Source organism: Cryptotermes secundus, unplaced genomic scaffold (assembly GCF_002891405.2).
Source record: "Cryptotermes secundus unplaced genomic scaffold, Csec_1.0 scaffold165, whole genome shotgun sequence".
Classification (NCBI taxonomy): domain Eukaryota; kingdom Metazoa; phylum Arthropoda; class Insecta; order Blattodea; family Kalotermitidae; genus Cryptotermes; species Cryptotermes secundus.
Window position 1 is genome coordinate 1,308,857 of NW_019737087.1, and position 16,841 is coordinate 1,325,697.

The 16,841-nt window shown below is 40.3% G+C and overlaps 1 protein-coding gene across 1 annotated transcript in view; it reads right to left on the bottom strand.

The window, feature by feature from the left end:
- The window catches only part of LOC111870044 (sodium channel protein Nach), a 90,827-nt gene extending 77,531 nt beyond the window's left edge, over nucleotides 1-13,296 (bottom strand). Inside the window, exons 1-2 of the mRNA XM_023861997.2 lie at nucleotides 13,181-13,296; nucleotides 8,215-8,421 (exon numbers count right to left, since the gene is read on the bottom strand). Coding sequence (XP_023717765.2) covers nucleotides 8,215-8,421; nucleotides 13,181-13,296 — 323 coding nt within the window. The remainder of the gene's footprint in view (nucleotides 1-8,214; nucleotides 8,422-13,180) is intronic.
- Nucleotides 13,297-16,841: the final 3,545 nt, after the last annotated feature.

A 16,841-nucleotide genomic window follows, 5' to 3' on the forward strand; every position in this document is an offset into this window, starting at 1 on the left:
AGGTGGGTGAACAATATTAAAATGGATCTTAGAGAGATAGGATGGGATGGTATGGTTTGGATAGATCTGGCTCAGGATAGGGACCCGTGGGGGGCTCTTGTGAACACGGTAATGAACCTTCGGGTTCCATAAAATGGTGGGAAATTCTTGAGTAGCTGCAAAATTGGTGTCTCCTCCAGAAGGGCTCAGCTCAATGTGTAAGTAAGTTAGTAATGTATTATAGGATTATGTTCTGAGGTTGGGAAATGGAATTAACTACTTTCAATGTATGGTCTAGGCTCGGACTTGTGTGGACAAGGCAATGATCTCTCGGGTTTCATAAACGGGGGAAGAGAGGATTTCTCTGCTAACTGAGCTGCTGTTAGCTTCTCAGGTGTAACTTTCTTCCTTGGAGATAAATCGTTTGGTAATTATATTCTCTCCAGACTGCGCAATGAGACAATCTACATAAGCACCAGCTTGAATGGCATGTTTATAACTTGCACAGTGCCAAACATTACTACGCGTCCAGAATCTCATCTCCTACCACAAACTGACAGCATGTAGCTGGACACATGGCCGTGTCATCTCGGTGGCCATAATGAGGACCTGTTCCCAATTCCCACGTAGACATGGAACTGGCGATACTAGTTCGGACAAGATGAATTGATGGACCGCCTGCGGGTGACGTTAATGTTGTGCGAAGTGTAACTGGCATTGCGGAAAGACATGAGTGTTGGCCGCTGAAGTTTATTTAAATTATAAAGCGAGGGGGGGGGGGGGTTTTTGACATGACATGTAGTTTCTCTGTTGTTCATTATAACGGAAAGGGAACATGTACGAGTATAAAGCACAGCTGCGAAGAAACGATAATAAAAAGTAGGTGATAAGTAATTTTAGTATAATGTGAAATATACGCCCTCGCGAATATTGCAGAGACGGACTATATAAAGATTTTAAGGTTCTCACAGCCGTGGGTATGAGGAGTTCTGTCTTTTTGGGATAGAACGCCGTGTAGTCCGTTGAAAGTCAATCGACGTTTCCGAGGAAAGTGTTACCTCCATGTCAGCGTGAAGCAGGTAGTAACCAGAGCTCTTGCTTTCTTTCTTCGCTTTTTTTTTTCGACAAAATTATGCAGACAACAAGCGGAAGTCACACAAAATCACGACAGTGAAAATGTTTGTAATATTGGACAAAGCGAAGCCCGACATAGAAAGTATAAGATGAATAACTTGGAGTCGGTCAAGCATACGACCAAAAATAACTAGACTGCCGTTGTAGCGGAAGCTACTAGAAACAGGATAAAATCTGCTGTGCTGAGCCTGGGTTGACAGAGGCCCTCTATATATTGTATATACATTTTAACATGATTAATATGTAAAATGTAAATATCTTTTACATTATGACAAATGATTTACTACTGCAGACAATGACTCTGACAAAGGACAGACTCGTCCTCTCGTCAGAGAGGGCGCCCCACAAAAACAAGACCGTAACTGTCAAACAGTAATAAATATCTGGTCATGAGTCCCAGATGGGACTCGACACCAAACTGACTGACTGATCGTCAGTCGCAATGTGACTTTGATTTTGACTTTTACTTGATTTCCTTGAAGCAGTTAAGTCGTCGAAGAGTTATGTGTGAAGCAGCCAGTAGAAGATAATTCAGAAGGCAGCTCAATATTTGAAGAGTTAACAGACATTGAAGACTTTATTTCGAGTGTAATATTTACTGTAATCTTGAGATTGTAAAAACTAATTACAGTTACGACTGGAAATATTAACGTGAAATGATTCGTAGTGTGAAAATCAGTAACAGTGTTATACTTATTTATAGTTACGACTTGTAAATGATCAATAAATCTTTTTTTTTTCATTTGCGCTACAGCCCTCATTTGGGCCTAGGCCTACCTCCACGAAACTCTCCGTTTGATTTCGGTTTACTAGATCTTAGACATACGGTAGGACTCCTTGGGCGGGTGATCAGCTCGTCGCAAGGCCTCTACCTGTACACAAACACAGAAAAATGCACACAAACATCCATGCCCTGAGTGGGATTCGAACCCACGATCCCGGCTTCCGAGCGAGCGAAGACAGTGTATGCCTTAGACCGTTCGGCTACCATGACCCGCAATAAATCAAATTACCAATCCGAAACCCGTCTATAAGTCACTAAAACACATGATAATATTATACTCCACTGAATTCCTAAGTCTTCGTAATTTCATATTCCTCCAGGCGTTCTTACTATAACGTATACTGTATTTTGGGTATGCATTTTTATCACATTCGTGCTACATTACCTTCCAGTTATAGCAGTTCCTTTGCAGCCACTCGGTGATTTTCAGAGTTCTTCGAAGACTAGGTACAATTGTAACTGTATTCAGCAAGAGATCTTGCTTAGGCAGGCAGACGGAACGTTATGGTCCTTTCATTGACGCGCAGATGTTCACGAGTAGTTACAGTTTAGTATTTGAACAGATAAACATGTCACTATACACCCTGACTGTTCGCCTTTTTTTTTTTTTTTTTTTTTATTTTATCAGTATACACTTTCAACACTTCCAGATTTAAGCCAAATTTTCCCAAATCGTGACTTTGACACCGAAATTTACATATGTACTTTCTGACAACGTAAAGGAAATAGCTGATATGTTTATAATTTACCAGGACTGTGTATTTGCGTTCGTATTCTGCAGACGCTTGAAGCAGAGCGACTGCGCAGTGGAAGTGTGCTGACGTCCCAAAAGATTCACAGAGTCCTCTCCCTTAAGAAAGCCTGCCTCACGTGTTCCGGTTGCTTCATTTTGTAATTGAGGTGGTCTCTAAACTTATTCACCGGTCAACTCTGTGTATTAATGGCATTGCGCATAAAGCCGTAATGACCTCATGAACAGCTCAGTAACTTAATAAATGGCTTCAGATCACCAGACGGCCATATTTGTGACAAATTGCCGAAACACGTGTTACGAACAACTGATAAATAATAATTCAAAGGTATCGTCTTTTTGATGAGAAGTCAAAATTCTAAGAAAGGCAATTTACTTTTAGTAAAGAACAATTCGATTATACTAATTTAATGTTACTCATTGAACTATATAAATTATACTGAATGCCTATGGCCTCTTTGCTTGCATGAATCAGCAGAATATTTACTATTTGTTCTCAACTCGATCATATTAATTCTAGTAAAGTAAAAGTAAAGCTATCCCTGTAACAGGCCCTGAAGGCCCGTAGGGTTGTGAGACGTTGAGGGTTCCACATTACCTAGACAATCGGCTCAAAGATGGCAGTATAATATAATAATAAACCTTCAGTTTTGATCCGTGAAACAATTTGACCATCTTTAATTTGATTATTCTTATAACTTTTCTCGATGAATATGAATTATGAATCTCCTCACTATTAAATATCATCCAGCCGCATTACTTTATCCTCCTTGGATTCAAATATTCTCCTGAACACACTATTTTCAAAAATCCTTTGTCTGTTTTCCCTTACTGTGAGAGACAATGTTTCATAACCATAAGCAACCACAGACAGAATCACGGTTTTGTATATTATGATCAGGCGAAACTATAGTTTGTGTATATTTTAGTACTTACTTTTGCAGATGACAGACGAGAGGACAAAATAGATTCTAAAGGGTGCTTACGGTGGTACATAATACTCAGAATTACTGGGTTTTTGGACTTTGTCCATCGTCCGATATTCTAGAAACCAGAAAACACGATGTTTCGGAAACTGGATCTGTTTCCGTCCTCAGGCGAAAGGGGGGGAGGGGGGAAGACACCTACTATACCTTAGAAAGAGCTAATCTCTTTTTAAAGGGCCCAACAGATTAAGTGTATTTCCCCATCTGAAGACGAAAACAGATCCAGTTTCCGAAAATTTGTTTTCTAGTTCCTAGAATACCGGATGATGGACGAAGTCCAAAAACCCAGTAATTCTGAGAAGTCGAAATATTCCGAACCCAATAGCAGGAAGCATTCCCGGAATTGAATGCTCTTTGTTTCTCCGTGAATGCAGTATTGATTTTTTAATAACGTTCACATTTTCAGAGGTCATATTTGCTCTCTTATGTTCTGATTTTATCCCTCATTCTGGTCATGATACCTCAATATATGCTTGGTTTCTTCTGCGTTTAATAATATATTAATAATAGGTTAATATTAAGTACTAATTTTATAAAAATTGTAGTGTGTTATTTGAAGAGATATATACAGTTGAGTGCTTAGGTTATCAGATTGATGAAGTGATATCAGCTCTTCAGGGACTGTCTTAATGCTGAGTTCTCGTTGGTTTTTCCTTTCGACTTTCAATAGGCGAACGTCCCGCGAGAAAACTTGCATTATCGTGAAAGTACCAGCGACAGATGTCTGTTAGACTGTTACCATTCGACATTAAGCCCGGCTGAGTTACGGCAATTCCCTGGGCGTGTTTTTGACATTTCAGTCTAAGTTCCGAGGAAGGCTCTTGAATGAAATGAGCTTAGTCATGATGTGTAGAACAGTATGCATATGCATGATTGTATTTCGTTTACATTGCACTGGACTGATTAATCAGCGTCCTCATGTCAAACTATGTATTCAGCTGATTAAAAATATTTCCTTTCTTTTCGTTCATCGGTTATACAACAACGCTTGCAGTATCAGTACTATACAGAGTCAGATGGTTTAATTACTGTTGAATAATGAATTGGGAGCGATCTGATAGGAAGCGGTCACGGTCAAATTGAGGTACTGCCCCGGCATTTTGCTGGGGGCTTTTAGGAAACGCACGAAAATTTCAGCCACAATAGCCGGTTTGTCCTCCGGGATTCCGGTCAGTCACCTCCTGAATACATATCTGGAGCATCACTTGTATGCAGACTGTTCGGTGCAAGGTTTTCCTTCAGAAGTAACTTAAAATTCGCTTAGTGGGGGGTGTGGCCGCACCATAGCTCAAGCGGTTACTCGCTGGCTTCCCACCGCGGCGGCCCTGGTTCGATCCCGGGTCTGGTCAAGTGGGATTTGTGGTGGACAAAGTGGCGCTGGGGTTGGTTTTCTCCTAGTACTTCGGTTTCCCCTGCCAATCTTCATTCCACCAACTGCTCGACAATCACCCTCACTTATCATCTGGGGCTGGTACAATAGGCCAGAAGTGGCTGCAGTACAAGGGACTTAGTCCCACCCCAATAGCAATAAAAAATAGTGGGGGGTGGAGTCCAACTGGGTCCACTCGGCACGGCGGTCACTGACTGGCCTATTGTAACCTGCCCCGGATGATTATGATGATGGAGAATTTGGTGAAATGAAGATTGGCAGTGGAAACCGAAGTACTCGGAGAAAACCTGCCCCAATGCCACTTTGTCCACCACAAACCCCACTTGACCAGACCCGGGATCGAACCCGGGCGGCCGCGATAGGAACCTAGCGACTAGCCGATTGAGCTGTGGCGCGGCCATTTCCCTCAGAAGTAACTCAGATGACAAAAGAAAACTCAACGATTTTATGAAATCCGAAGGTTTATTCGAATGTTCGTAAAATACTCGCCAGTGGAGGTTTCCATTTCACAACCTCACCGCCTGTTAGATCTATTCTAATATTGACATCTGGCTGCTGCACATGTTCATTTGCTCTTCTAGCCTAAGCCCTTCGGCCAGATGTGTTTCAACCGCAAATGCAGTATGTAAACTTACGCATATTTTTAGGAACTGATATATTTTTTTTTTGTTTCTTTCATTTTTACTTGTTTATTTTGCCGTTTTGCTGTTTGCATTCGTTCTGACTCTGTAACTGGCCATTAGCTGTTGAATTCAGCACGTAAATATAATAAAACTGAAATTTTATATTCTGGTGTTTAGGCAGAATACGGTCAATGAAAGATACTGAACTTAATTGTTTACAGCATACCCCACAGTTAACTTCGTGACTGGAAGTACTTTCATTTTCCCATATTTCTATGGTTGTATGAAGTGTCTTCACATTATATATTACGTTTCATATATTATAGAAGGGTTTTCCATTGTGCCAAATTTATTAAGTACTGGGCCATGAAGACACGTAGGGAAATGGAGGTTTTGCTCCACCATTCCTGAGCTTGGCTCTAAGGAAAGAGCCTCTGCTACACTTTGTATAGGAGGGTCGGTGAGCCCCACATCCGGTCTGGACGTTATGTAGTAAACAAAAATCTCTTGCCCCTGCCGGGAATTAAATCCCGGTCCTACAGTCCGCCTCTATACACTGAGCTTTCCCTGCTAGTTTTTATATAATATATGGAAGGAACATGTGGCAAAGCTCAAGTCATCAGAGGGTTCGCCTTAGGAGAATACACTGCCCGACACATTACCCAGGGCACGACGTTGGGACGATGAATATCCGGTCAGTAAATGAATCTCTATACGCCGGTCCGTTGGTCCAGAAGATTGCGGTGGCAGCATCTCCTGCTGGCATGGCCAGAATGCGGAGTAGATGGGAAGGGGGCTGTTTGATTGCAAAATTACACAGTCCGTTCGGAAGCTAAACTTTCAGCTCCGTAAGGTGCTCTAGAAGCTGGAATTGAAATCTGAATACCTAGAGACCACGAAAGGATCATTTCTCACTCTTCGTTGTGTCGCAGACTGGCCAAAGACACGGATAGGAATTCATGTGAATCTGGTGTCAGTTGGGATTCTCTTTTCCGAAGACTGCTGTGAAAAATGAAGAACTGAAGACTGGAGTACGCCAAACTCTGTAAAGGCCATTCTTATATATATATATACACACACTCCAGACAGTGGAGGATATCCGATGTAATTACAGCACAGTGTTTGATAACCATGCATGATTTACTGGGTTTATTGGCAGGTTTCTGGTGCTGACAATTTAGAGACGTTTTTCACACCTTATTAGATATATAATGAGCGAGTAGGAGAGGATAAAACGGCACTTAATAAATCAGAGGGCGCATAAGTAATCCTCTAAGTTGGGGGTTGGACGCAAGGCTGACGACCTTGATCCTTGAAAAATTTATTGCGAAATCCAACGAAGTGAGGGCTGGATAATCTGATTTCCATGAATGGAGAGCCATGGTAGAAGCTTCTAAGGAAAACTGTGGTTTTGTGAATGATGATGATTATTTGGGCTCTCACGGTGGTTAATTATTGGAGTTTATTCCGTTTTGCGGTTGTTACGCGTAAAGATTTAGACAGCTCATACCTGCGAAACGTAAGCTCTATCTCTCATATTAGATTAGTGTAACAACAGAAGAACTGAATTAGCGTCAAGGATTAACACTTAAACAATATCGTCAAGTTGTTTTCGAGAAATCTTACGTTCTATCTTTGAGCAGAAAGAGACCATAATATTGATAATCTGAAGACACTACTATGCAGGTTTATTTTGTCAAGTGGTCTCTATCAATCACTGAAATATAATCAGGCTCCTTAGAGTTATTTTGAAGAACATCGCAACTTTGTTTCCTGCGGTTCCTTTGAAGGACTTTTGTTTTTTCGGCTAGGATTCCTGGCGCCACCAGATTCTCTGAGAAGTAGTGGGTCTGGAACGGGGTCCACTCAGCCTCGTGATGATAATTGAGGAGCTATTTCAAGGAAATAACGTCTCCGGTCTAGAAAATCGACATTAACGGCCCTGGGGAACCTTTGCGCTGACCACGTGACACCCTGTATCCGCAAAGTTGGCACTAACTTCGCCGACAAGCGGCTGTTGCTCGGTCGGTATAGTTCGCTTGCAGACAACAGGCCATGGAGTTTATTTGTTGTTTTTTATGTTCATGTCAAAGAGAATCGACTTGTGATGGATAAATTCTTAAATGCCAAATATGAATAAAGTTCGTCAAGCATTTCTGGCGTTAACGAGGTGAGCATACTTATTGACAGACAGCATCATGGAAACCGCTTTTCGTATTCTGTGGTGCTAAAAACGCGTAAATCCATAAAGATTCCCTAATCGATTTCTTCACCATAGCAACAATTTCTTTTACATGAGGAAAGTATAAATTGAAGTGAAATGTCTCTCACTACAGTGGCAACTTAAACCTGAAGACGTGACCAGGACCAACTGTAGAAATGTAGTGTAAATTAAATATTCCTTAGACAATAGAAGTCAAAATAATATTTCATAAGGATAAATAATTATTATTTTCTATGTCGGATTGTTTTAACGGCTTGCTGTAACTTAACCATTCAGCTATGCATTAGAAACTTGCTTCCTGTGAAATTTGTGGCTACACAAATATAAAAGTATTATGACGTACCATTCGTTGGCCACAATAATGGCTCTTGACTTCTTTATTCTGTTGAGACCGCAGAGAGTGATGGCCGGAAACTCTATGTTCCAGACAGGGTAGTGGGCTGTGTTCAAAGCGATGAGGGTCGAGTTCATGTCCTTCCTTCCCCACGCAGCACACAGCATGACGATAGACGCAGCCAGACCTACCAGCACCACGACGACCCACAGGATCCTGTGCGAGACATGGGCACATTGCGCTCAGTGACTCGGAAAGCTGTGTTTACATGCATTTGAATCAACAATTACCATACACAAAACGGTTACGTTACCCACTGTTTTAGTAGAATATCATCTGTTACTGTAAATACACGCATACCTTTGAGTTATGATTTTCGAAAGTAAAATTCTAAAGATAAAAATTTCTGCCTAACAGACTGAGCTGGGTAGCACAGCTCTTATAAGTTGCATTCTAAAAGCGACTTCAAATGTGATTAGAGAACAGGCTGTCCTGTCTGAATCTGTTTTTCTTCAGCCATTACAAGGTTATTCCTTCAAAGAGTACAGAATATGTCCTTCACAATACCTTCCACTTCAGTATACATAGTAACATCTCATTGAAAGAAAAATTGCCTCTCTAGTTGAAAATTCGTTATTAGTCACTGAACAACCAACTTTATGTAATGCACTCAGCAGGTTACTGTAAATGAATCTCTCTGGATATGTATTCTGAAAGTATCTGCTTCTAATTACAGTGTATTTACATTTCATGGCTTTTCTATGTCGCTCTATACCATACCTCTGAATAGCGCCAACTGTCTCCCAAATTTTTTATATTCTCGTCATTATAAGGGGTACTGTATTAGGGAGATACACGCAGATTCACGTACACGCTTATGAAGAACCCGTCTGAAATATCTCAATATCTTAAGCAGACAACCTTACCGGAGATTTTCGGTATGGTGATTTTGTGTCCTATATTATGTTAAAAATCTAGTGTGAGTTCCCTTTTTTGCCCTATAACGTCGGATAGTCCGTCGAAAGTCGATTGACTATGGAGCATTATATCGGAGAAGATAGAAATCTTCTTAACCACGACTGAGAACCTCAAGTGTTACATAATTTAACCGCCCACCTTTTTTTAGGCTTCTTGCCCATAAGGTGGTTGCCACTTGTCACTTTGGCTGCCCTACCTGGCGCTGCCTCCGTTGAAGTTGTTAGGGCGTGGCTGGTTCCGGCTTGACCAGGCTCCACCGCTTCCTCCTTCCGTTGATGATTACGGGGGGGGTTGGAATTTCAGCATAGAACCTGATATTATGGGCGCCAGCAAACAGCTAGGTGCTGTTTGCGATTCATTTTAAAGGAGGGAAGGCGTGAGTGGGTGGAAGCTGGCGATGGGTTCGACTAGCTCCTGGCGATGGGTCTCTACTCATGTCGGCTAAGGGTCAGGCTCGGACAAGTGAGGGTGAAGCACTTCTGACCAACACAATGCACTTTGCCACTGGAACACTTTATTGTTTCTCACAGTCACTCGGAGTCTAAATCTACACTATCAGGCCTAGTCTCGGCTTCCAAGCCGCCGGTGTTGCACCTGCTCAAATCACTTATCTTAACGCGCAAGTATATTCGCGGGTTTTGCCTCCGCCGAGTTCGAAGTTTTGTCGCAGACTCTTTTTCTTAAACTGGACTCTCTGCCGAGCCAGAGGTCCTAACTGAATTGTATCCGCCTCTTCTCTCCTCCTGCTAAATTCCCGGATAGGTTGATTCAAATAAGAGGAGTTGGCTTAATTTTGGTTCCGGCCAGTGACCGATTGTTTTAGAAGCAGTTTCGGCTTAAAATCCCAAACGGCGAATTTGACAGAGATGTAACTTATGAGGGGTCGCTAATGAACTCCTGGCCCTCCCACTGTTGACTTATGACGGGTTGCGACTGTCACGTCTCGAATTCTCAAAGTGGCTCGCCGCCCCAAGTCAACTTCTCCATTTCTAAAGAAACTCGGTGCGGGTTCCTTGAAGTATCATTTCTGCCCTTTTCAAAACAACACCAAATGCTTGGAAGCAAGAACTAACAGATGTCCTTGTCCGCGCAAGTTCGGTCTATCTGCTTGTTCTGACTGTGTCTTAACCTATGCTTCTTAGTAATTCTTACTGTCTACTTTATAACTACTGAAATAAAAAAGGGGGGGGGAAGGATTTCAATGGTTCGGTTACAATAAGGTACAAGACATGTCAATAAAGTTTCAGGACTGGTATGAAAAACGAAATAAACGAAAATAAGGAGTGCGTTATTTATATTCAAACCAATCTCCGCCAACTTGAAACAATTATTGATTAATTTAAAAAGTATTTGAAAATATTCAACAAAGGCATCCAAATGAAAAGCGTTTAGTTCTCTCGTTACGTTTTTGTTAATGTTCTCAACGTCCAGAAACCTCTTTCTTCGAGGACAATTTTCGTCTTAGGAAAGAGAAAAATGCAATAAAGAAAAGTGGGATTTTCTTGACAAGTCTGGATGAAACCTTGGCATGATGCGAATCTCCGTCTGTGAGTCTGTGTGAAAACTTTGCGCAAATCGTCCTCCCCCTGAATCTTCATGGCAGATTAACGAATTTCCTGCTTATTGATGTTTGCGATTGTATCTGCCTTTCGAGATGTTGAAGGAGGGCTCTCCTCTGACCATCCTGAAGACTGTCACGCCCGTTTTTAATCGTTTAAAATGTTCAAATACAATTAAAAATTAGAATGTTTTATCTGCTGGAAAATTTTAATAGCTGTCTTGCCAGTCTTGAAACAAAACTTAATGTTTGCGCTTTGCTCCATCACTACAAACCGTCACAACGATCTGCACGGTACAAAATCTTAAACACGCAGAGATATTGGGTTTTCAGACTTTATCCATCGTCCTGGTTTTTAAGATAACTAAGAAAAACACGACGTTTCGGAAACTGGATCTGTTTCCTTCCTCAGGTAAGGGGAAACACCTATTCTGTTGGGTCCCTTAGAAAGAGCTAACCTCAATCACTGGACGTCGTGTTTTTCTTAGTTATCTTAAAAACCAGGACGATGGATAAAGTCCGAAAACCCAATATCTCTGTGTGTTATACACACTCGTCAGAATCCTATAGTATCTAATCTTAAACACGACTGAGCATGAACGGCATGAGAGAAGTGACTGGCCTTGTACAGAGAACTCGATGGATGATCTAGCTTATATAACTTGAAACATGTTTCTATGTGCTTTTAAAGGAATATGCTTCACCCAGTCCAGAAATTTATGAAACCTCGTAGTAGTGTTTTAATAAAGATGTAACGGTATTCGTCAATATATGAAAACTGAACATCAAATGTAGTTTGAACACAGTATCAGCCCACCTGTATGATGTTACCATAAATCTAGTTACTGTACCTGGGCTGCAGAACGAAGCTCGAAGAACATCTCTCCCTATCAGTTGGCATTACATACAAGAAATTTCTGAAGTGGAATAATTTCAAAGTAAAAGTATATCTATACTACGTACATGACTAAGTCCACTGAAAATATTCCCTTCCTCACGTGAATCTCAACAGTTTAATATCTTCAGTAACTTTTCCCTCTGTTCAGTGAATCCAGTCCACATAGAGACTAAAGGACTGAACTGAAGTAAGGACATATCCTTCAGTCTGAAGCTGTACGCTATGAAATAAAGAGTACCTAAACAAAGCGAACCGAATGTTACATATTTCTTTTTGATGCATATGGAATAGGTTGTAAACGGTTCTCTGACAGCAGAAACGTAAATAGAGATTAAGCATGATATTGTCACGTATACGGGGTTGCGTGACGAATAGAAAATGGTGCTGGATTTGATGATTGGTTTATTGGCCCTTCTTTACGATTACAGTTAATTATAACAGCTCATGCATTGAACTCCTTACTTCTCTTACGGATGAATTACGACTTTCTGTCTCACGTATGTCCTATGAAAAACCTGTGAAGAATTTCTGACTGCTTTGAATTCACAAATGAACTCCTTTCATGACTGCCACGCGGCCCGAATATAAGTCACCACATCGAAAAGTTAATTGTCTTCTCTCATTCTTTTTGTTGTCACGGGAAACTTGTGTTTAGCAGCTTGCTACTTGGCAACGACACATTAGTTGCTATGTGTTGTATCGGGAACTTGATTTCCGAGCCGTTGCTGATTTTCGACTGGAACTTGAAAATGTGAATTTATGGCCCCTTCCGCCAGTGCACATTTCGAGGTCTACTCGTCCTGAAACTCGTCGTTTCTAGACAATTCTTCGATTTCGGGAGAGGTTTGATATGCACAAAAGTGGGGATTTGCCTGTCAGTATCGGAGTTAATTCTGATGCGATCTCGCACTACACGTCTGCACACCTCTCAGCAACTGACAATAGACAACAGCCCATCAATGCGTTGGTATATTAATGGAATCACCAGCTGGCTGCAGCCAGTTTCAAGGGTCTCAGTACTATTGCTAATACGTTTAGTGCATCTCCAATTGCATTTGAATAATGGAAGTGGCCTGCAGGAAGCAGATACACGAATCCGTATTGATTCTGCCCTTCCGTATTATTTGTATGGAAAAAACAATTCACGAGAACAGAATAGCACATTCACTTCAAGCTATACACACTTCAATAAAATACACTGCTCCTGTAAAACCTATTTTAATATCATATTTACATCGGGGTATCGCTTCAGATTTTTGATTAAATATATCATATAAATTCTTCTTATTTATTTAAGCATCATAATAATATTAGTTGAGAGGCAAATTATGGAATTAGATATTATATAAGTTCCTCCATTCTCCCATTATATTTATTTCTGTGACCATAAAATTCTTCTGCTTACTTTTCTGACATAGTTTTTTATGACACTGCTTAATAATTCACGATATAAACACACTATTATCACACGAACTATGAAAATAAATTACACGAAATATATCCTATTATTTACTTCCATTATGTAGTGAAATATGACTTACCTTTCCAATATCTGTTGGCCTGGAAGCGCGATGAATTTGTATCCATGTTGACCAGTTGCCAGACAGTATTCCCTGACCCTTTTCACTACTTGAAATTCCGTTTTTTGTGGTTTCATAATATTTTAATATGGTTCAGAAGAGCTAATTTAACCTCTGAATGTAGAGGAATTATGAAAATATAGAGATAATAAACTGTAAATTACTGTGAAGATAATTAATTCTATTCTATATGAACCAGGTAGTTTTTGCGTTCATTTACTTTCATGTATAACGCGAGTTCCGCCATATTATATAGCAGCAAACAATTTTATCTTCTCTTATTAACGTCGCCCTGGTACCATCATGCGCTTGGAATTAATCAGTTCCTTCTCGTGTTGTCTGAATGGAGTAGAGCACTTGCAAGTTAAATTCTGCGGTAATATAATTATAACAATTTCAATTCTACATGTACAATTCTGGTTAGAATTTCTGATAGAGTATTGTTATATTCGAGATCTCGAGAAATTATCGAACTATTCTACTATAACTTTAGTCTGAATAAACATTAATTACGGCTTGAAGTCATTTATGATACATATCTTTGTCAATAAACGCTACAGGATTCTAAACTATGTATGATGAAATGTTATGTAGCTTATTAAACACACGATATGCATAACTGCTGTTTCTAGAAGAAACGAATATGTAAGTATGTCCTGAGATGAGGGAATTTCGCTTACAGCCAATGAAGCCGTAGTTTCACATCATGTATCTTCACAAACATTTTGTTTAAAATAACTAAAATATTTGAATATTATGTCGCCTGTGAATTATATTTTATTGACAGGCGTTCATTAAACACACTCTGCGTTTTATATTAGTAGAAACAGCACAGTTAACAACACCGTTACCGAACTACATTCACTTTTGCGTGAAACTCTACTTTAATCTGTTAAATTATACCAGCCCAGTGTAGTGTTAACCTTCCTCCGTGGGTTTCAGTTTGCGTTGCTCTGAGCTGATAATAAATCGGGAAGAGTGAACATGTGGCTTGCATTCTTTCAGTGTGACAAGCGCTGGTTACTGCCGGTTTCGCTGTGTCTTACCGCCCGAGTCCGGACTCAGCTCGCTTCTGTTGCAGGATTGATCGCTTGCCTGAGTTGTATACAGTTATAGCGTACGTATGCGAGGGCAGAGCGTGCTAGCTGTTTGGCCAGTGTTGAGCAGTTTTAATAACCGATGACAGAGGAACACTCATTTTCACTTATAAACATGTCCTTTTCAGCCTTCTTTTATTTACTTTTTTCTTTAATTAAGTTTTAATTTACGTAGGGCCAAACTTTTTTACACCTAGTTGCTGCGGTGTACTGTATTAAATTAATTTGCGTGTAAATTTATTCGTTTTTATGTATCTGTTTCATTAAGTTCTAATTTACATACGACCAGATCCCCATAACACCAGGATGTTGCTGTATTATGTTCTTAAACTAATTTGCGTAAAATAATTTACATTTTAATTTACTAAAGTTACGTAACTAATTATCACAGTATCTTTTTAAGGATCCTAATCTTATCAGTTTTCATTCTTCCTCCCTTTATTTCTCCTCCAACATTTAATTTTAAATATTTTTTCCTTGCTTCATTAATGTAATATCTGTTGTTGTTAATTTAACTTCATTCATTCTAATCCGTCACACTATTCAGTACTATAGAAAGATTTCATTACACCGTCCAGTGTGACTCAAAAAGTATATATATCTCAGGTAATGCTTGGTACCATTCAGTTCGGAGCCTTTTGTCTTCTCGTCTGTTGTCCAAAAACATAAAAATTAGAATATACAAAACTATAATTTTGCCGGTCATTCTGTATGGGTGTGAAACTTGGTTTCTGACATTAGGGGAGACATACAAACTCAGGGTTTTTGAGAACAGGGTGTTGAGAATATTTGGACCGAAGAGAGATGAAGTGACAGGAGGTTGGAGAAAACTGCACAGTGAGGTACTTCATAACTTGCACCATTCTCCAAGTATAATTAGAATGATCAAGTCAAGGAGGATGAGGTGGGCAGGTCATGTAGCACGAATGGGGGTGACGAGGAATGCGTATAGGATATTTGTGGGAAAGCCAGAAGGAAAGAGACCACAGGGAAGACCAAGGCATAGGTGGGTGGACAATATTAGAAAGGGTCTTATAGAGAGAGGAGAGGAGGGGATGATATGGATTGGATTGATCTGGCTCAGGATAGGGATCAGTGCAGGGCTCTTCTGAACACGGCGATGAACCTTCGGGTTCCATAAAATGGTGGAAAATTCTTGAGTAGCTGCAGAATTGGTGGCTCCTCCAGAAGGGCTCATCTCCATGAGTAAGTAAGTAAGTAAGTAAGTTGGCTTTACATGTTTCGATCAATTAATGACGATCTTCATAAGGCAAGTGTTGTTATTTTACTTTCTAAAGATGGTCCTTGATTGACCGAAACACATAAAAGCAACGTATATATACTTTTGAGACACACTGGAAGGCGTAATAAAATCATTCTATAGTCTGTTACTGTCTGTAATCCTGACAAGGGCACTAAATTTTTCTCTTGTCCAGGGCCTCCAGGCAGGCTCTGAGGCTCACCCGATCTCCTATAAGTACAATGGGTACTGGGAAATGTTTCACCTGCGGCGAAGCGGCCGGGGCGTGAAGCTGACCACTCCGTTTCATATAGTGCGCAGATCAAGAATAGTAGAACTGTAGTTCACCTCCCACGTCCATCTTAAAGGCTTTGTACTTAATTAATTAAACACAGCAACAGCTTTACCTTTACTTTCTCATTCCGAAATAATTTAATACAATATGCACCTGAACTTTCTCTTCTTGATGCACGGCACATCTACCTTCTTTTCTTCCTCCCCTCGAATTGCCCGGATCTCCAGTTTCCACAGTGCTTCAAGGGTACTTCTTTCTTTCCTTTTGCAAAAATGGCAAATTCGGGATTACTTGGTTTTTGTACTTTGTCTATCGTCCGGTATTCTAAAATACTAGAGAAAACTCGAGAGCATTTTACAATACAAGACGATGTACAAAGTCCAAAAACCCAGAAATTCCGGGTGTTATATACACCATCTTCAGAACCCTTTAGAATGCAAAGAGTATGTTATTCTCTCCGTCATGTGGATTTCATGTCACGATAGAGGACCGGTGCCGTCTGTTTATGCTGATTTAAGCTCTTTTGATTCTTCTTCAGCGAAACAATGAAATGTCTCGCCATTGCCGATCTTCAGGCACGGATTCAAATTCAGACCTTTAGAATATGGAAAAGAAGTGCTAACTTCCTGATCGTTACTTTGGATTTTTGTTTCCTTGCCCAATTTCTTTTCCAACTAATGACTTTACAGCTAGTTCAGCTCTACTGGTTGTTTATGATTCTAAACAAACCAAAACGACAATTAAAACTGAACTCTAATTAAATTAAATGTTGTTAATAAAATTTACTTTATGCCAGTAGTAATAGTTACATTGCCATTACTCGGTCGTCAGAGACTCAGTTTTATTGACGGACTGTGCTACGTGAAGCTCTGCTTGACATTTAGATAGGAGAGACTTTGCCATGGGCATCATGGCCCTTGCACCGTCCGCAAGTCTAATGTTTTTAGGTAAACCTACAATTTCAGAAAGTAGCACAGCCTACATAAGCTC